Source organism: Salmo salar, chromosome ssa11 (genome assembly GCF_905237065.1).
Source record: "Salmo salar chromosome ssa11, Ssal_v3.1, whole genome shotgun sequence".
Lineage (NCBI taxonomy): Eukaryota > Metazoa > Chordata > Actinopteri > Salmoniformes > Salmonidae > Salmo > Salmo salar.
Window position 1 is genome coordinate 73215683 of NC_059452.1, and position 21377 is coordinate 73237059.

Genomic DNA, 21377 nt, shown 5'->3' on the forward strand with positions numbered 1-21377 from the left:
CAGGACTGTGAAATCACCTCCCCAGTCAGCCTATTGGGTGTATTGACATTCATATCAGCTATCCCTTAGCTCGAAAAGCTATGACCAGTTTTGTACAACGCGACTCAGACCAGAGCATACCGGACCTATTTTCTCTCCATATCTACCGCAAGCTCTGGACATTTACACCTGGATCTTGCAGCTAGCTAGCTGCTATCCGAGTGACTATTGGGTAACGTCGGTCCCGTAGCTAGCATCAATTATTCCGGAGCTAGCCAGCTGAAGAGTTCCATCAGCCACTCCTGGGCGACAATCACCTATCCGGACCCGTTTACTGCCGATGTGGAGCCCCATCGGGCCTTCACGACTGGACTACTGACGTTATCTGCCCGAGGGAGTAATCCAACTGGCCCCTCCGTCGCGACATAACCTCAACGCCCATCTGCGGCCAGCTAATCGTTAGCGGTCTTATCTGCTGCCATCTGAATAGGTCTATCGGCCAATTTTCTTGGGCCACTATAACTATATTGCCAATTGGATTGGTCCCCTCTACCATACGGAACCCCACTAATCTACCGACGGAAACGCACGAGGTGGCTAAAAACAGACCATCTTCTGCCAACTTGCTACCCATGGCCCGGCTAGTTGTTTGAATCGCCGTGACCGCAACCGACCTCACTACTCACTGGACCCTTTTGATCACTTGGCTAAGCATGCCTCTCCTTAATGTCAATTTGCCTTGTCCATTGCTGTTCTGGTTAGTGTTTTTGTTCCGGACGTCCTAGATGACCAATTCTCATAGCTTTTAGCCGTACCCTTATCCTACTCCTCCTCCGTTCCTCTGGCGATGTAGAGGTGAATCCAGGCCCTGCAGTGCCTAGCTCCACTCCTATTCCCCAGGCGCTCTCTTTTGATGACTTCTGTAACCGTAATAGCCTTGGTTTCATGCATGTTAACATTAGAAGCTTCCTCCCTAAGGTTGTTTTATTCACTGCTTTAGCACACTCTGCCAACCCGGATGTCCTTATCAATGAACCTACCAGGTACCACCCCCAAAGCCGTAAACACGGGCACCCTCATAAATATCATCCTAACCAATTTGCCCTCTAAATACACCTCTACTGTTTTCAACCAAGATCTCAGCCTCATTGCCTGCGTCCGTAATGGGTCAGCGGTTAAACGACCTCCACTCATCACTGTTAAACGCTCCCTGAAACACTTTAGCGAGCAGGCCTTTCTAATCGACCTGGCCCTGGTATCATGGAAGGATATTGACCTCATCCCTTCAGTAGAGGATGACTGTTTTTTTTTTTTTTTTAAATGCCTTCCTCACCATCTTAAATAAGCATGCCCCATTCAAGAAATTTAGAACCAGGAGCAGATATAGCCCTTGGTTCTCTCCAGACCTGACTGCCCTTAACCAACACAAAAACATCCTGTGGCGTTCTGCATTAGCGTCGAACGGCCCCCGTGATATGCAGCTATTCAGGGAAGTTAGAAACCAATATACACAGGCAGTTAGAAAAGCCAAGGCTAGCTTTTTCCAAGCAGAAATTTGCTTCCTGCAACACAAACTCCAAAAAGTTCTGGGACACTGTAAGAGCAGAATAAGAGCACCTCCTCCCAGCTGCCCACTGCACTGAGGATAGGAAACTCTGTCAACACCGATAAATCCACTATAATTGAGAATTTCAATAAGCATTTTTCTACGGCTGGCCATGCTTTGGCTACCCCAACTCCGGTCAACAGCACTGCACCCCCCACAGCAACTCGCCCAAGCCTTCCCCATTTCTCCTTCTCCCAAATCCAGTCAGCTGATGTTCTGAAAGAGCTGCAAAAATCTGGACCCCTACAAATCCGCCGGGCTAGACAATCTGGACCCTTTCTTTCTAACATTATCTGCCGAAATTGTTGCAACCCCTATTACTAGCCTGTTCAACCTCTCGTGTCGTCTGAGATTCCCAGAGATTGGAAAGCAGCTGCGGTCATCCCCCTCTTCAAAGGGGGACACACTCTTGACCCAAACTGCTACAGACCTATATCCTACCCTGCCCTTCTAAAGTCTTCGAATGCCAAGTCAACAAACAGATTACCAACCATTTCAAATCCCACCGCACCTTCTCTGCAATGCAATCTGGTTTCAGAGCTGGTCAAGGGTGCACCTCAGCCATGCTCAAGGTCATAAATGATATCCTAACTGCCATCGATAAGAAACAATACTGTGCTGTCGTATTCATTGACCTGGCCAAGGCTTTCGACTCTGTCAATCACCACATCCTCATCGGCAGACTCAATAGCCTTGGTTTCTCAAACGATTGCCTCATCTGGTTTACCAACTAATTCTCTGATAGAGTTCAGTGTGTCAAATCGGAGGGCCTGTTGTCCGGGCCTCTGGCAGTCTATGGGGGTGCCACAGGGTTCAATTCTCGGGCCAACTATTTTCTCTGTATACATCAATGATGTCGCTCTTGCTGCTAGTGAGTCTCTGATCCACCTCTACGCAGACGATACCATTCTGTATACTTCTGGCCCTTCTTTGGACACTGTTAACTACCCTCCAGATGAGCTTCAACGCCATACAACTCCACTTCCGTGGCCTCCAACTGCTCTTAACCTGTTGGGGATAGGGGGCAGTATTTGCACGGCCGGATAAAAAACGTACCCGATTTAATCTGGTTACTACTCCTGCCCAGTAACTAGAATATGCATATAATCCAAGTAGATTTGGAACGAAACCACTAAAAAGTTTCTAAAACTGTTTGAATGGTGTCTGAGTATAACAGAACTCATATGGCAGTCAAAACCCTGAGACAAATCCTAACAGGAAATGGAAATCTGATGTGTGGAATCACTTCAAACCTTTGCCATTGAAACACACGGACTTATTAATCATTTAGCACTTCCTGAGGCTTCCACTAGATGTCAACAGTCTTTATAAAGTGGTTTGATTCTTCTATGGTAGAAACTGACCCAAAGAGAGGCTTGGGAAGTTGGTCACAGGGAGAGGGCTATTACTACTATGACGCGGGCCCCCATGGGAAACCTTTTGTTCCTAAAGGTTTAGTAAGACAATGCAATCGTCCGCCTTGAATATTATTGAAGCTCTGGTTGAAAAAGGCCCTAAAGATTTGTTAAACAACGTTTGACATGTTTGAACGAACGTAAATAAATATTTTTTTACACATTCGTGACGACAAGTCCCGCGCTCTTCAGTACATTATGAGTAGCCTTCGGAACGCGCTAACAAGAAGGAACTATTGGGACATAAATTATTAACTTTTTCAAACAAAACTACATTTGTTGTGGATCTGGGATACCTGGAAGTGCCTTCTGATGAAGATAATCAAAGGTAAGGGAATATTTACAATAGTATATTTGATTTTAGATGGTTCCAAGATGGCGCTAACATGTATCGCCTAGCCTATTTTTCTGAACATACCACGTCGTTTATTGCAAAGTGTGATTTCGCAGTAAAGTTATTTTTAAATCTGGCAATGTGGTTGCATTCACGAGATGTTAATCTATAATTCTTTGAATGACAATATTACATTTTAACAATGTTTTCGAATAGTAATTTTGTAAATTGTAGCGCTGATCCACCGGAAGCATTTGAGGGAAAATATTTTCTGAACTTCATGCGCCGATGTAAAATGCTGTTTTTATATATAAATATGAACTATCGAACAAAAAATGCATGTATTGTGTAACATGATGTCCTAGGAGTGTCATCTGATGAAGATTGTCAAAGGTTAGTGCTGCATTTAGCTGTGTTTGGGGTATTTGTGATGCATCTAGTTGCTTTGAAAATGGCAGTGTGATTTTTTTTTGCCAGGGTACTCTCCTAACAATCTAATGTTTTGCTTTTGCTGTAAAGCCTTTTTGAAAATCGGACAATGTGGTTCGATTCAGGAGAGGCATCTATAAAATGGTGTAAAATAGTCACATGTTTGAGAAATTGAAGTTATAGCATTTATGGGGTTTTGTATTTCGCGCGACGTGATTCCACTGGCTGTTGACTACCACGTTCCCAGATGGGTTAAATACAAGTAAAACTAAATGCATGCTCTTCAACCGATCGCTGCCTGCACCTGCCCACCATCACTACTCTGGACGGTTCTGAATGAGAACATGTGAACAACTACAAATACCTAGGTGTCTGGTTAGACTGTAAACTCTCCTTCCAGACTCACATCAAACATCTCCAATCCAAAGTTAAATCTAGAATTGGGTTCCTATTTCGCATCAAAGCATCTTTCACTCATGCTGCCAAACATACCCTCGTAAAACTGACCATCCTACCGATCCTCGACGATGTCATTTACAAAATAGCCTCCAATACCCTACTCAATAAATTGGATGCAGTCTATCACAGTGCCATTCGTTTTGTCACCAAAGCTCCATATACTACCCACCACTGCGACCTGTACGCTCTCGTTGGCTGGCCCTCGCTTCATACTCGTCGCCAAACCCACTGGCTCCAGGTCATCTACAAGACCCTGCTAGGTAAAGTTCCCCCTTAGCTCGCTGGTCACCATAGCAGCACCCACCTGTAGCACGCACTCCAGCAGGTATATCTCTCGTCACCCCCAAAGCCAGTTGCTCCTTCGGCCGCCTCTCCTTCCAGTTCTCTGCTGCCAATGATAGGAACTAGAAAAATCTCAAACAGGAAACACTTCTCCCTCACTAGCTTTAAGCACCAGCTCTCAGAGCAGCTCACAGATCACAGCACCTGTACATAGCCCATCTATAATTTAGCCCAAATAACTACCTCTTCCCCTTCTGTATTTATTTATGCTTCTTTGCACCCCATTATTTCTACTTTGCACTTTCTTCCACTGCAAATCTACCATTCCAGTGTTTTACTTGATATATTGTATTTACTTCGCCACCATCGCCTTTACCTCCCTTATCTCACCTCATTTGCTCATTTTTTATAGACTTATTTTTCTACTATATTATTGACTGTATGTTTGTTTTACTCCATGTGTAACTCTGTTGTATGTGTCAAACGGCTTGCTTTATCTTGGCCAGGTCGCAATTGTAAATGAGAACTTGTTCTCAACTTGCCTACCTGGTTAAATAAAGGTGAAATAAATATTGCACTGTACAGGTTTACCTAAGGATTGGGGATCAATGCAATGGGTTATCAGTCTACTCAATACCCAAGATATTTTTTCCCAACGTCATCCTCAGAGTTATCAGACTCCAAAACATCCATGCAGTATTGTTTTCCCTCTGGAAGTGTTCAATACACAAAGGTCGACAATACATGTGGCTCATCTCAGTTGTTTCAGAGTCCCGCAATAAGAGCTACGATGCTAATGTTCTCTGGGTGTCACCGAATAGACTGATGCACCATGTCATTGATCCACAATCATAGGTAAGGCTGTACAGTGAAATAAGTATGCCCCCAATGCAATTCTAAAGTATAATACATCCAGTGTGATTGCAACAGATTGTCATCAAATTATTGTCTTATTGATTTTATAAGACATTCCAACCTCGTTTAGCATGATCTATTCAATTATGGCATAATTCTACCATTTATATTCATTTGCATCACTGTTAATGAGGTACTTTTATTTTGAAGGCTAACCGCAAAGTCCACTATTGTGGCTAATCCTTATTGTGGGTAGCTTCACATAGATGGACTCCCAATCACAGCCAGATGTGATACAGCCTGGATTCAAACCAGGGAGTGTAGTGACACCTCTTGCACGGAGATGCAGTACCTTAGACCACTGCGTCCGTGTGTGTGTGTAGCTATTTAACAGTACTAGAATGCTTAAAAAGGCCGCAGAAATGTTAAATAATCGGTATCGGGTTTTTTTGGCAAGGAAAATATCGGAAACGGCCAAAATTGTCATATCGGTGCATCACTAGTTAGAGCTACGGTTAGTAGATATAGTTGAAATCTTACTGAGTCTGTAGAGCATCTACAGATGGACTATCAGAATAAGGTGTTACGAAATATTTAAATGTTCAAGATGTATCCATCCACACAAATGTAAGATAGGTTACACCAATACACAATACCTCAGTGGCACTCTTTACAGACAGATTTAGCTGTTCCTATTTGGGTAGAGACTAGAGAGTGAGACAAACAGTGAATTCTTCTATCCCTGTAGCTGGCTCAGAATTGTGCATGTGTCTTTGGCTTGTCCGAGGGAAAAGTGAGGGCCCCTCTCCAGTCTGCTCATTACCATTCCAGTCACGTCTCAGCCCAAATTCATCCGGAGAAAAACTCAGGCCATTGTTAGGAGGGCATGTGCATTTGGTTCTTTGAGAAGCGTGGGCCAAACTATGTATTTGTTCCAATGGGTTGTGTGTGTGTGTTGTCTAGGGCTGGGCGATAAACTGTAAAAACTATAACGGTATTCATTCACGGACCAGTTTGGATTTTTACATGACCTTCTATAAAAACGGTATTTTTATGTTTTATTTGTCACATTAAATATTTCAGAGCTGGGCAAAAGATACATCAAAATGTATCTTGTTACAAACACAAGACACTAAAGACCAACATATCAAACCAAAACACTTTTTCAAAGTATTGTATTACGATTAAATACAGGTATATTGGAGGTATTTAGTCATTTCGAAATACATTTGCAACATTATCAGCAACAACAAAAAAACTCAGTTGCTATGTCTGTGATTGTTTATCTACCTTAGTCGAATGCACTGACTAAGTCGCTCTGGTTAAGTGTGTCTGATAAAATGACCAAAACGTAAACAATTCCAAAGCACACTGGTTATTATTTTAGGCCTTGTTTCAGGGGTATCATTCAAATAATACCCAGCGTGCGTTGCAAGTGTTCATTTAGCAGACACTTATCACACCATGAGACTTTGATACGAATGCAGGGTGAAATGGTGCCAGAAAGTTGTGAATTGCACAACAACAAAAAGTATAGAAAACTATTTTGAAAACAAATTACAGTTTTCGGAAATATCTTGTTACAAAATACATTGGATTGTAGTTCAGGCCGTAAAAATCTACTTTACAAAATACTAAAGTAATTTAAATACGCATTTCAAAATACAAATACAGTATGAAACTGCCAACAGCTGAGGACTGCTAGCAAACTTGCCAGCATAACAAGTCAACAACTTCAGGAAGGTACGCTTGCCAAATAGAGACGCCTGGAATTCCCTCGTGGCAAAAGTAAGAACCGCAATTGAAGCCGAACATGCAGTCAAAGGATAATTATTGTGAATGAGAAATGTAGATATTTTATCATTCCGAAAAAAGAATAGGACCAAATACTGTAAAGAAAATTAGGAAAGTACCATACGATGTATTTTGGCCATGTCATCCAGCCCTAGTGTTCACATTTCACTGTGTGTATGTGCGCGCCCAGGTGTGTCTGCATGTGTGTGTGTTCACAATCAGTATGTGACTGTGCGGGAAGTTGAGCTGCCAATGCTGGCCTTGACCATAGAACCTTGCTAAGCACTTTCTGATCGTTGCATGTTGTACTGAACAGTTCACAGGGGGTGGAACCGAAAGTCCATCATGTTTGCTGTTCCATGTTTATTTACAATATAGCGAGAACTTCATTTGCAGTCAAGGAAATTCCCTAAAACAATCCCCCATACCATCAATGAGCTTGCATTTCCACTGGGAACCTCACCCCACACTCGATTCATTGCAAAGCCCTATTGAGCAAGTCTGCTGGCCAGGCCCCCCAAAGAGTATATTTCACAATAAGCAAAAATGTATTACAGTTTTGGTGAATAAATAATCGCCCTTTTGTAGCTACAGCAAATAAGACCACCAAACTGTCAGTTTACAGATGTTTTGTCAGGTCGAATTTTGTCAAAAGAAAGTCTCTCGCTTAACAGTACAGTAGTAGGAAAGTATAAGAGACTTAAATGGGCAAGGTGGGACGCTTGCGTCCCACCTACTCAACAGCCAGTTGAATCCTGTGGCGCGTTATTCAAATACCTTAGAAATGCTATTACTTCAATTTTTCAAAAATATGACTATTTTACACCATTTTAAAGATAAGACTCTCGTTAATCTAACCACACTGTCCGATTTCAAAAAGGCTTTACAACGAAAGCAAAACATTAGATTGTCAGCAGAGTACCGAGCCAGAAATAATCAGACACCCATTTTTCAAGCTAGCATATAATGTCACATAAACCCAAACCACAGCTAAATGTAGCACTAAACTTTGATGATCTTCATCAGATGACAACCCTAGGACATTATGTTATACAATACATGCATGTTTTGTTCAATCAAGTTCATATTTATATCAAAACCAGCTTTTTACATTAGCATGTGACTAGCATGTGACTAGCATTCCCACCGAACACTGCCGGTGAATTTACTAAATTACTCACGATAAACGTTCACAAAAAGCATAACAATTATTTTAAGAATTATAGATACAGAACTCCTCTATGCACTCGATATGTCCGATTTTAAAATAGCTTTTCGGTGAAAGCACATTTTGCAATATTCTCAGTAGATAGCCCGGCATCACAGGGCTAGCTATTTAGACACCCAGCAGGTTTAGCACTCATCAAAGTCAGATTTACTATAAGAAAAATGTTATTACCTTTGTTGTCTTCGTCAGAATGCACTCCCAGGACTTCTACTTCAATAACAAATGTTGGTTTGGACCAAAATAATCCATCGTTATATCCAAACAGCGGCGTTTTGTTCGTGCGTTCTAGACACTATCCTAAAGGCTAAATAAGGGTGACGAGCATGGCGCAATTCGTGACAAAAGAATTCTAAATATTCCATTACCGTACTTCGAAGCATGTCAACCGCTGTTTAAAATCAATTTTTATGCAATTTTTCTCATAAAAAAGCGATAATATTCCGACCGGGAATCTGCGTTTAGATAAACAGACAAAGGAAAAGAAAGCATTCGGTCGAAGCGGGCACGCGCCTAAGCCCATAGTACTCCGAGTGGCCACTTGCCAAAAGCGATAAAGTGTTTCAGCCAGAGCCTGCCTCGATATCGTTCAACGTTTTCTCGGGCTCTGAGACCCTATGGAAGACGTAGGAAGTGTCACGTTATTGCAGATCCTGAGTCTTCAATAAAAAGAGCCAAGATGAAACACTACTTCTCAGACAGGCCACTTCCTGCTTGAAATCTTCTCAGGTTTTGGCCTGCCATAGGAGTTCTGTTATACTCACAGACACCATTCAAACAGTTTTAGAAACTTTAGGGTGTTTTCTATCCAAAGCCAATAATTATATGCATATTCTAGTTACTGGGCAGGAGTAGTAACCAGATTAAAAAATCGGGTTCGTTTTTTTATCCAGCCGTGTCAATACTGCCCCCTAGCCCTAACAGGTTAAGTCCATAAATAGTGTGAACAAAGGCACTGAATCTACAGAGGGAAAGAGAATAGAAAATGTCCTCATATTAAAGAAATAGCATTTTATTTGGTATATTTAGCACGTCTTGGGGGTATGATATTTGTGTGTGGACCCCAGGAAGTGTAGCTGCAGCTTTTGCAACAGCTAATGAGGATCCTAATAAAATACCAAACCTGACTGAGCTTGAGAGGATCTGCAGAGGAAAAATGGGAAAAACTCCCCAAATACAGGTGTGTCAAGCTTGTAGCGTCATACCCAAGAAGATTTGAGGCTGTTATCGCTGCCAAAGGTGCTTCAACAAAGTATAGTAAAGGGTCTGAATACTTATGTAAATCTGATAAACATTTATCTATATATAAAAAAAAGTCTAAAACCCCGTTTATGCTTTGTCATTATGGGGTATTGTGTGTAGATTGATGAGGGGGGAAAAAACGATGTCATACATTTTAGAAAAAGGCTGTAACGTAACAATGTGGAAAAAGCCAAGGGGTCTGAATACATTGTATGGAATCGTGACAATCGCAATACATATCGGCACCCAAGTATTGTGATAATATCATGAGGTCCCTGGCAATTCCCAAACCTACCTTTCAGGCTATCACTTGACCTCAACTGTACACATTGCTTTATGCCTAGTGCCTACACACACACACACACACACACACACACACACACTTGCAAATACAATACTGCAACCTGGGCTTTACCCATGATAACTTGCGCAAGAAGTGAGATATATATTGCTTCATGTATAGGCTACGTTATTGCTGCATCTTGTCTCTGCAGCGCTGTGATCCTCTTGAACTTCATGTAGGTAAATGCCCTGAAGGCTCCAAAATGGACCGTTAAATAGATAGGTGATTTTAAAAAGTCGGCCTTGTACAGTATCTAACACTCATGGTAAGATGATTACACTACAGAAAGAGGAGAAAAAGTCCCTGAAACGGCATGGAAAACAGGCTTATAACCTATGCTTAGCCAATCCGATCTGATGTTACGGAAGTTATCTGCAATGACATCACCTACGGTGCCACTTGGCTCTCTCCCATGTTAAATAGCCTAAGCAAACAATAGGCTTTGTGAAGCCTGTTGTGATTATTCCTATGGCACACAGACAAAGGGCCTGTTTTGATTACTCCTATATGACACCAACACTATGGACACTAAAAACACGGTGACCCTCCTCACGTGTCACAAATCGAACAGTAAAATCTCACAGAATGAGCCTCAGTATCACTTCTGGATCAGGTTCGCTAATCCAGCTGTTCCAAACCAACTTGATTAAGTCAAAAACGTGTAAGGCGTTAGAGGCCCAAATAGGCCTTGTTCTGTACTCAGAAAAACAGAACTAAACACGGAGAACATAAACTGATGAAGCCAACATACCTGGCATCATTCAAAGCAATGTTGTGTTCTCAGCAAACAATATTTTGCCTACATAGGCTAGATCATAGGTGCAACAGACCTGAAAATGTCTTCATGTGAAAGCAATTCATTTCACAACAGCTGCTCATCTTGAACATGAGGGTAAGTACTTTCCAACTATTGGGGAAGGAACAGCGTTATGGCGACACAAACATATTCCCTGTGGAGCCACAAAATACAGACAACGCAAAATAGAGCAACAGAACACAGACAATGCCAGCAAGCAGGAAGAAAAGAAAAGAGCGGACAAACACGTAGGAGCTCAATCATCCATAACAAATTCTTTGAGTCTTAGATCTGTACACACTTCTCAGCATCCAGAGGTGTCAACTTGAGGTTGTGCATTGGTCTTACATGGAGGGACTGAAAAACCACGGTGCTCAATCATACCAGGTGTGGATTTTCCTTGCTGGCGAGTTGCAATTCGAGTAAGCTACTCAAGTCCAACCAATAAACAGTGCACTGAATTAGTGTTGACAGCAAGCATAAGACAAGTGATATTCTTCTGCACAATACACATCCTGGTAGCTGGGACCATGACCAGGTCCAAAGATACAGTACAATAGAATTTATCCTACCTGGGTTTCATTGGCGATGCGTGGAGGCACCTCGATGCCAATCTTTGTTAACTCGCGGTCCTTGTAGCGACCGTACTGGTCGTATCCCATGTACCCTCCGCCGGTGGCGATGAGGAGGGGAAAGGGCCTGACACGAGCCTGAAGGCCTAGAGAGGCTGCATTGAAACGCCCTCGCCCTGCATATACACAGAGGTTTATATTAGGAACAGTTTAAGCATTTCCCATAACAAGTATTGCATATCCAGTACCAGTCAAAAGTTTTCAGACCTACTCATTACAGGGTTTTTCAATATTTTACACATTGTAGAATAGTAAAGAAATCAAAACTATGAAATAACACATATGGAATCATGTAGTAACCAAAAAAAAAAGTGTTAACCTGTCTGGGCTAGGGGGCAGTATTTTCACGGCCGGATGAAAAACGTACCCAATTTGAACAGGTTACTACTCTGGCCCAGAAACTAGAATATGCATATTATTAGTAGATTTGGATAGAAAACACTCTGAAGTATCTAAAACTGTTTGAATGGTGTCTGTAAGTATAACCGAACTCATATGGCTGGCAAAAAACTGAGAAAAATACAAGCAGGAAATGAAAATCTGGTGCCTGTAGGTTTTTCAAGTCATTGCCAATCGAACACAGTGACTAAGGATTAATTTTGCACTTCCTAAGGCTTCCACTAGATGTCAACAGTCTTTAGAAAGTTGTTTGAGGCGTCTATGATGAACAGAGACCGAATGAGAAGGCTGGGAAGTTGGTCACCCAGGGAAGGACATCACTTCATTGGCGCGCATTCACGAGAGAGGAAGCTCTGTTCCAAAACGTTTTTCAAGACACAGGAATGTTCAGGTTGAAATATTACTGAATCTTCACGTTCTAAAGGCCCTAAAGATTGATGCTATACAACGTTTGACATGTTTGAACGAACGTAAATAGATTTATTTTTTTACTTTTCGTCGTCACATTTTCCGCGCGCTTCCTACATTCGGAGTAGCTGAACTGAACGCGCAAACAACAAGGAGTTATTTGGACATAAATTATGAACTTTATCGAACAAAACATTTGTTGTGGAGCTGGGATTCCTGGAAGTGCCTTCTGATGAAGATTATTAAAGGTAAGTAAATATTTCTAATGCTATTTATGCATTTAGATGACTGGCGGGTATCTGTATTGCGTAGTGTATTTTTCTGAGCACAGTACTCAGATTGCAAAGTGTGCTTTCCCAGTAAAGTTATTTTGAAATCTGTCAATGCGGTTGCATTCAGGAGATGTTAATCTATAATTCTTTGAATAACAGTTTAATATTTTATCAACGTTTATGACGAGTATTTTTGTAAATTGTAGTACTGATTCACCGGAAGTTTTGGGGGAAATACATTTTCTGAACGTCACGCGCCAATGTAAAATGCTGTTTTTGGATATAAATATGAACTTGATAGAACAAAAAATGCATGTATTGTCTAACATAATGTCCTAGGAGTGTCATCTGATGAAGCTTGTCAAAGGTTAGTGCATAATTTTAGCTGGTTTTCTGCTTTTGGTGACGCCTGTCCTTGCATTGAAAATGGCTGTGTGTAATTTTTTGTCTATGTACTGTCCTAACATAATCTAACTTTATGCTTTCGCCGTAAAGTCTTTTTGAAATCGGACAACGTGGTTGGATTAAGGAGATGTTTATCTTTCAAATGGTGTAAAATAGTTGATTGTTTGAGAAATTGAAATTATTCGATTTTTGCTATCTTGTCAAGCAATCCTGTTACCGGGATGAGAACGGGGTCCGATAGAGGTTAAATCAATATATTTTATATTAAAGATTCTTCAAAGTAGCCACCCTTTGCCTTGACAGATTTGCACACTCTTGGCATTCGCTCAACCTGCTTCATGAGTTAGTTATCTGGAATGCATTTCAATTAACAGGTGTGCCTTGTTAAAAGTTAATTTGTGGAATCTCTTTCCTTCTTAATGCGTTTGAGCAAATCAGTTGTGTTGTGACAAGGTAGGGGTGGCATACAGAAAGACCTATTTGGTAAAAGAGCATGTCCATATTATGGCAAGAACAGCTCAAATAAGCAAAGAGAAACAACAGTCCATCATTACTTTAAGAAATGAAAGTCAGTCAATACTGAAAATGTAAAGAACTTTGAAAGTTTCTTCAAGTGCAGTCACAAAAACCATCAAGCACTATGATGAAACTGGCTCTCATGAGGACCACCACAGGAAAGGAAGGCCCAGAGTTACCTCTGCTGCAGAGGATAAGTTCATTAGTTACCAGTTCAGAAATTGCAGGCTAAATGAATGCTTCAGAGGTCAAGTAACGGACATCTCGACATCAACTGTGCAGAGGAGACTGCGTGAAAAAGGCCTTCATGGTCGATTTGCTGCAAAGAAACCACTACTAAAGGACACCAATAAGAAGAAGAGACTTGCTTGGGCCAAGAAACACGAGCAATGGTCATTAGACTGGTGGAAATCTGTCCTTTGGTCTGATGAGTCCAAATGAGATTGTTGGTTGCAACCGCCGTGTCTTTGTGAGACGCCGAGTAGGTAAACGGATGATCTCCGCATGTGTAGTTCCCACCATGAAGTATGGAGGAGTTGTGTTGGTCTGTGATTTATTTAGAATTCAAGGTACACTTTACCAGCATGGCTACCACAGCGTTCTGCAGCGATACGCCATCCCATCTGGTATGCGCTTAGTGGGACTATCATTTTTTTCAACAGGACAATGACGCAACCCACCTCCAGGCTGTCTAAGGGCTATTTGACCAAGAAAAGTGATGGTGCTGCATCAGATGACCTGGCCTCACTGTCTCTGAATTTGCTACCTTGGTGTCAGAGGTGAGATGGCGACCCTGTGAGGCCATTGGAGGATATGCATATTATTGGTACCATTTGAAAGAAAACACTTTGAAGTTTGTAGAAATGTTAAAATAATGTAGGAGAATATAACAGATATGGTAGGAGAAAATCAAAAGAAAAACCAAGCAGATGTTTATTTTTTTGAGAGACCATCCTCTTAGAAATGTAAGAGAAAGCTCATATTGTAAAATAGCTCCCTGGACGCAATTCCTATGGCTTCCACGGGGTGTCAGCAGTCTGTTCAAAGTTTCAGGCTTGTAACTTCAAAAACAAAGAAATAAGAGTTTTTGTATGTAAACAGTCTTGAAAATCCGTGTCATCGCGCGCCATGATGAAGTTGCGCACCTGCTAAAATTGGTTTCACATACTTCTTTCCGAAAGATATATTATAGTTTGATTACATTTTAGGGTGTCTGAGGAGTAAATAAACATATTTTGACTTGAAACAAAGTTTAGGGGTAGATTTTCGGATTCCTTTCCCTGCTAGTTGAACGAGTGGATTAGTCAAATCAATTGCGCCAACTAAACTGACTTTTTGGGATATAAAAAAGATGTTACCTAACAAAACGACACTACATGTCATCTCTGGGACTCTGGAAGACAAATCAGAGGAAGATTTTCAAAAAGTAAGTGAATATTTAATCTTTATGTGAATGTATGAAACCTTTGCCGGTGGAAAATATATTTTGATGTGGGGCGCCGTCCTCAAACAATCGCATGGCATGTTTTCGCTGTAATAGCTCCTGTAAATTGGACAGCGCAGTTAGATTAAAAGAAAGTTTGTAAGCGATACAGAAGGGTAGAGTGTAGTAAAGCTTGTGTGTTCATCTTATTTATTAGCACAGGGACTAATGCGAAGGTAGCCTAAGAGTGTGTCACAGCCTCAGTCACCAATATGTAGGTTGTAAAAACCTGGGTCAGGTCTGGGACTGAGGATGTCAGTGTGAAACTCACCACTGGATAATGAACACCATGGCCACTGCTGAAACTGCCGGGCTCTTTGTGCTCTGAGGAGGAGCCAGTCACTGCAGACAGACAGAAGCAGCACATATTGTAAATGTACCCAATGAGATGGACTCCAAAATGTAGATTTTCCTACTTGTCTGTGTCAACAAACTTATTGGCATTATGATACAATACCCAAACCAAAAACCATTGCAAACTATACCAAGAACTGAGAAGTGGCAGTTTGACAGTCAGATGAGGTCAAAAAGGAACATAAACGGCAACCCTCCTGTTCTGGTTGGACATGTCTGTAAGGCTATTAATATTAAGGCATGTTCCAGAAACAGCACTACACCAGAGCATATTATTGGTGCAATAAAGCTACTATTTTGCTGGCGGTGCAACAACTAAACTGTGTGACACTGTCACTGACAGTTTGACAGAGACAATGCAGAATCATAAAGTGGTGTGGTACACTTAAGCAATAAGGCACGAGGGGGTGTACCTGGATACAGCCCTTAGCTGTGGTATACTGGCTATATACTACAAACCTCCGAGGTGCCCCATTTCTGTTATAAACAGAATTACAACAGTAAAACAAATGTTTGTCATACCAGTGGTATAGGACACTTTTTTGCCAATTCCGGGCTCAAACCACCCGGTTTATATAAGTATATAATATACTATATTGCTGACAAGTAGATTTGTTGACACGAGTAACACGACATTGGCATCATAAGATAAGAGCTTGCTAGTTAGCTAACACTAGCTGGCTAGCTAATGTTTGCTGCAAGAATTTATGAAATGAGCAAACCAGTATTAATTTTCTCCCACCAAGACAGCTACTGTGTCTTACGACTCTTCCAATAGTGTGAAGCTACCACACATTGAAAAAGCAACGTATATTACCTGCCACATCTCCCTGCAGTCAGTGGCAGCTGATAAGAGCACACCTTTCCTAAGGACGCTGCCATCTTGTGAGTGTGTAGAACGCGAATGTTCTTCTTTGAAAGCGTTATGGCAGACAACACCTATCGATGTATTGCCGCCACCTACTGTACGGGGTCTTTAAGAAATATATTACTCCCCAAACAAATGCTATAGGTGCATGCTGCCACCTACTGTTTGTTGTATTTCAGGCCAAATAATTCAAATAAAACTAAAACAAAATAAACGATGTACTCCTTTATTTCAGAATAAACTGTGAACGCCCATCCCTATAGGAAGAGCATCTTCGGACATGCTTTGCAATGTTTCAGCAGTGAAGTCCTGGATACTCAAACTTTTCAGCCGCAGATACTGTATCGTTACAATGTCCAGTTTTTCCTTTGACTTTTTGTTAAGTACAATTAATCATATGTGCAATAAACACCATTAAAAAAAATCCACCTTCACGATCAGCATATCAGTTTCCCCTCAACTGTTGAACACTGAATCTACGGTCTGCGGAGCATCCACCGCCACATTTTCAGCTCCCTTCGCTCCTTCAACTATTTCACTTGTAGCCCTGGTCACTTCACTCGTGTTAACCCTAAGCGGGAATTGGGAATGTGGTTTCCATCACAATTACAACAGCGAACACTCTCAGATTCTTCAACAACATTGCTTCTGCACACACTTGATACATGTCCATACCTTTTGCAATTCCGGCAAAACAACGGATTGGACACAAACGTTCTCGCCGAAAATCTAACACATCCCATCTTCACATGTGAAGGGAGATACTCTTCGTCAAACATCAATAATACCAAAAGGCTTTTTAATTTCCTCAAATCCACTACAAAATTCCAGCGTGCTTCAACTACTCCTTGTATGCTCCTACATAAACCATGCGGCCTCCACATCCAACGCGACGCCTAGAACGCTAGCGTTAACAACCAATCATAACTCGGTATTGAGGAACGCTGCTGTTAATTATTCTTCTTCTTCGGGGTTTATCGGCGGTTGGCATCCACGTGTGGTGCGTTACCGACACATACTGTACTGGAGTGTGGGCCAGAGACCGGGAGAAACTAAATCCTACCTGCCAGCTCCATTGCTCTTAAACAAAGATAACATATTTGAGACTATATCTAATGACGTTCTACTCAATATACTCTGATACTAGATATCAGCCTCTCTCTTTCCCTCTGGTACTGCCCTCCACACTGTAGTAATACATGCTCCATGGTCTCTGTTTCCTGGCAATAATCACACTTTCCTGTTGGATGCTTTCCTATCACATTTAAAGTCTTATTCAACCGGCCGTGTCCCACCCTTCATCTTGTAAAAATATCCTCTTCTCTTCTGTCCCTTCCTGCTGTCCTCCCCTCCCTGACGTTCCGCTGTACTTTAAATAAATGCCTGCCTTTAGTATCTCTATTGCACTGCTCCTGCCATCTCTGCACCATCACTGTCCATATCAGGCTTTTCCCCTCTGTCTTGCTTATCACCTCCACATGGGGTAGCATCCAAGTTAATCTGATCTGTATACCCATCTGTCTAATCCTGCCATGGATTTGTAGCACCTCAAAGCAGGTTGTGTCTGCTATGTGAGCTAAAGGACTGGAGACACATCAACACTGCACATGAATCAGAGCAAACAACTACTCTGTCTGGCTTGACTTCCTCCACCCACTGCAAGGCCAACAGTATGGCCATCAGCTCCGCCGTATATACAGCAAGATGATCTGTAATATGTTTCCTGACTGCCACCCCACATTCTTACACTACAAATGCTGACCCAGTACGTCCTGTTCTTGGATCTTTTGAACCATCTGTGTAAATGGCCACAAAATTCTGATACACAGTATCCAGATGTCTCTTAAACAAATCAGATGGATCAACACCCTCCCTATCTTTCTGTAGTCTCTCCAACACTTCTAGATCAACTACTGGAGGCGGGAGTAGCAATGGTGGATTTACAGGAATTTACAGGAATAGCTACTGTTGGACTTAACTCCGTTTCATACAGTCCCATCTCCTTCACCTGGGTATTACCCACCCACCAAAAGCTTGTGTTCTGTCTTCACTCATGTTCCCAGCATGCCTGTAAAATCCCTTTTGCCGGATGACACACCCCATGTCCCTGTAGGTTGACCCAATAATTAATTTCCAGCTGCTGTCTCCTAATCTGCAATGGCATATCCCCCATTTCCACCTATAGTGCAGCCACTGGGGACATCCGAAACGCCTCACTACATATTCTGAGTCCTTGCCCCTGTATGACATCTAGCCTTTCCAATCATATGCTATACTGCCATAGTCTATTACAGATCAGATCAATGCAACATACGTGGTCCTTACCGAGGAACACCCAGCCCCCCACTCCTTCCTTGTCAGACAGCGCATCACATTTAACATTTACATTTTAGTCATTTAGCAGACGCTCTTATCCAGAGCGATTTACAGTAGTGAATGCATACATTTCATACATTTTTTTTCTTCTCCGTACTGGTCCCCCGTGGGAATCAAACCCACAACCCTGGCGTTGCAAACACCTTGCTCTACCAACTGAGCCAAACTCTCTCAATGTGTTCTGCCCAGATCATCCTAGTGTCAAAGTACACCTCAAGGAACCTGAAGGCCCCCACCCTCTCCAAGTTTCTCCGAAATAACCTCATCTCCCAATAACCTCATCTCCCACCTTCTTTCTGGTAAAGAACACTGTCTCAGTTCTCTACAGAGAACCTGAATCCTCACATTAATGCCCACCGCTCTACCTCATCAATTGCTTCCTGTACCTTCCTGACTACGTAAGGGACATTTCTTCCCCTCTTCCATAAGGCCCCATCATCTGCAAATAACAACCTCCCAATATCCGGCCGTACCTGAGACTAAACTTCATTGACCATGATTGATCTTCCTCCTACCCTTATTATATCAAGCATGAATTTTATTTAATTTATTTCACCTTTATTTAACCAGGTAGGCAAGTTGAGAACCAGTTCTCATTTACAATTGCGACCTGGCCAAGATAAAGCAAAGCAGTTCGACACATACAACAACACAGAGTTACACATGGAGTAAAACAAACATACAGTCAATAATACAGTAGAAAAATAAGTCTATATACAATATGAGCAAATGAGGTGAGATAAGGGAGGTAAAGGCAAAAAAGGCCATGGTGGCAAAGTAAATACAATATAGCAAGTAAAACACTGGAATGGTAGATTTGTAGTGGAAGAAAGTGCAAAGTAGAAATATAAATAATGGGGTGCAAAGGAGCAAAATAAATAAATAAATACAGTAGGGGAAGAGGTAGTTGTTTGGGCTAAATTATAGATGGGCTATGTACAGGTGCAGTGATCTGTGAGCTGCTCTGACAGCTGGTGTTTAAAGCTAGTGAGGGAGATAAGTGTTTCCAGTTTCAGAGATTTTTGTAGTTCGTTCCAGTCATTGGCAGCAGAGAACTGGAAGGAGAAACGGCCAAAGGAGGAATTGGCTTTGGGGGTGACAAGAGAGATATACCTGCTGGAGCGCGTGCTACAGGTGGGTGCTGCTATGGTGACCAGTGAGCGGAGATAAGGGGGGACTTTACCTAGCAGAGTCTTGTAGATGACCTGGAGCCAGTGGGTTTGGCGACGATTATGAAGCGAGGGCCAGCCAACGAGAGCGTACAGGTCGCAGTGGTGGGTAGTATATGGGGATTGGTGACAAAACAGATGGCACTATGATAGACTGCATCCAGTTTATTGAGTAGGGTATTGGAGGCTATTTTGTAAATGACATCGCCGAAGTCGAGGATCGGTAGGATGGTCAGTTTTACGAGGGTATGTTTGGCAGCATGAGTGAAGGATGCTTTGTTGCGAAATAGGAAGACAATTCTAGATTTAACTTTGGATTGGAGATGTTTGATGTGAGTCTGGAAGGAGAGCTTACAGTCTAACCAGACAGCTAGGTATTTGTAGTTGTCCACATATAAGTCAGAACCGTCCAGAGTAGTGATGCTGGATGGGCGGGCAGGTGCAGGCAGCGATCGGTTGAAGAGCATGCATTTAGTTTGAATATGCATTTAGAATGAATAACAACCCCTCCTTCCACATCATATCATAGGTCTTCTCCACATCAAAAAAGACAGCTGCAACAGTCTCCTTGTTCACCTGAGCCTTCCTGACCTCTGCTTCTAAGCAGAGCACTGGGTCCATAGTTCCCCTACCATTCCTGAACGCACTCTGATCTGGCGATACTAGGCCCCTGCTCTCCAAGAAGTAAGTTAGCCTCTCCGTAATCATACGTTCCATAATCTTACATGTGATGTTAATGCTATTGGCCGATGGCTTGTTGGCCTCAATGGGTCCTTCCCTGGCTTCCGGATTGGTACCACTACCGTCTCCTTCCAGCTGCCTGGTAGTTTCCCCTCCTCCCATACTATGTTGTGCAACATCAATACATTATCCAGTACCTCATCACTAAGATGGGCCAACATAACATAGCCCACCTCATCTTTCCCAGGTGAAGTTAACCCAGCCTTACTTATTGCCCGTTTCACCTCTGCCATGGTAAATGGTGCATTCAACGCATCATTTACATCCTCCCTCCTATCCAGCACTCCTGGATGCTCCTCTCTCATTCTCTCTCTCCCCATCTGCCCCATTTACCAAGCTATGCACTTAGACAAATGCTTTGGCCATCATCTCTGCCTTCTCCTCATCTGCCACTGCCACATCCTTCCCACTCGTCAACACTGGATAATCCCACTCCCTTCTAACCCCACTCATCTGCTTAATCATCCCCCACACTTCTCCCACAGGTATCACCCTTCTAATGGTGTCACAGAACCAACGCCAACATGACCTCTTTGCCTGACGGATAGTTCTCCTCACCAGGGCCTGGGCCTGCTTATACTGAATCAGATGTTGGAAGTTATGCGTCCTTTTCAGTACTTTAAATGCCCTGTTCCTACTCCTCACCATTGCCCCACACTCCTCTGTCCACCATGGGACTGCTTTCCTCCTCCTCCTCCCTGAACTCTTAGGTATAACCTCAGTAGCTGCCACCACTAACGCTGTTCTCACCCAGTTATTCATACTATCCACATCCCTTCTCATATCCACCCGAGCCATCACCTGCTCACTCAGCTCCTGAAACTGATCCCATTTTTCCCTTCCAAACACCCACCTGCCTACTCTATCCACTGACACCTCCTCCTCCCTCTGACCTACTGTGCATACTATGGGGTAATGGTCACTCCCTACTGTCGACTCCTCCCATACCTCCCACTCACAGATTCCTGCCATTGCACTAGTTACCAGAGTGAGGT

At 42.5% G+C, this 21377-nt stretch overlaps 1 protein-coding gene across 3 annotated transcripts in view; it reads right to left on the reverse strand.

Annotated features, from left to right (window-relative positions):
* pisd (phosphatidylserine decarboxylase) overlaps positions 1-17011 on the reverse strand; it is a 49500-nt gene extending 32489 nt beyond the window's left edge. Inside the window, exons 1-3 of one of the 3 annotated variants that reach the window (XM_014128221.2) lie at positions 16772-17011; positions 15146-15216; positions 11332-11507 (exon numbers count right to left, since the gene is read on the reverse strand). In XM_014128221.2, the coding sequence (XP_013983696.1) occupies positions 11332-11507; positions 15146-15216; positions 16772-16980 (456 nt within the window). In that variant the 5' untranslated portion in view covers positions 16981-17011. Of the gene's footprint in view, positions 1-11331; positions 11508-15145; positions 15217-16045; positions 16185-16771 lie in introns of those variants that run through there. The other 2 variants (XM_045689915.1, XM_014128223.2) reach the window with 2 other exon arrangements.
* Between the last annotated feature and the right edge of the window lie 4366 nt (positions 17012-21377).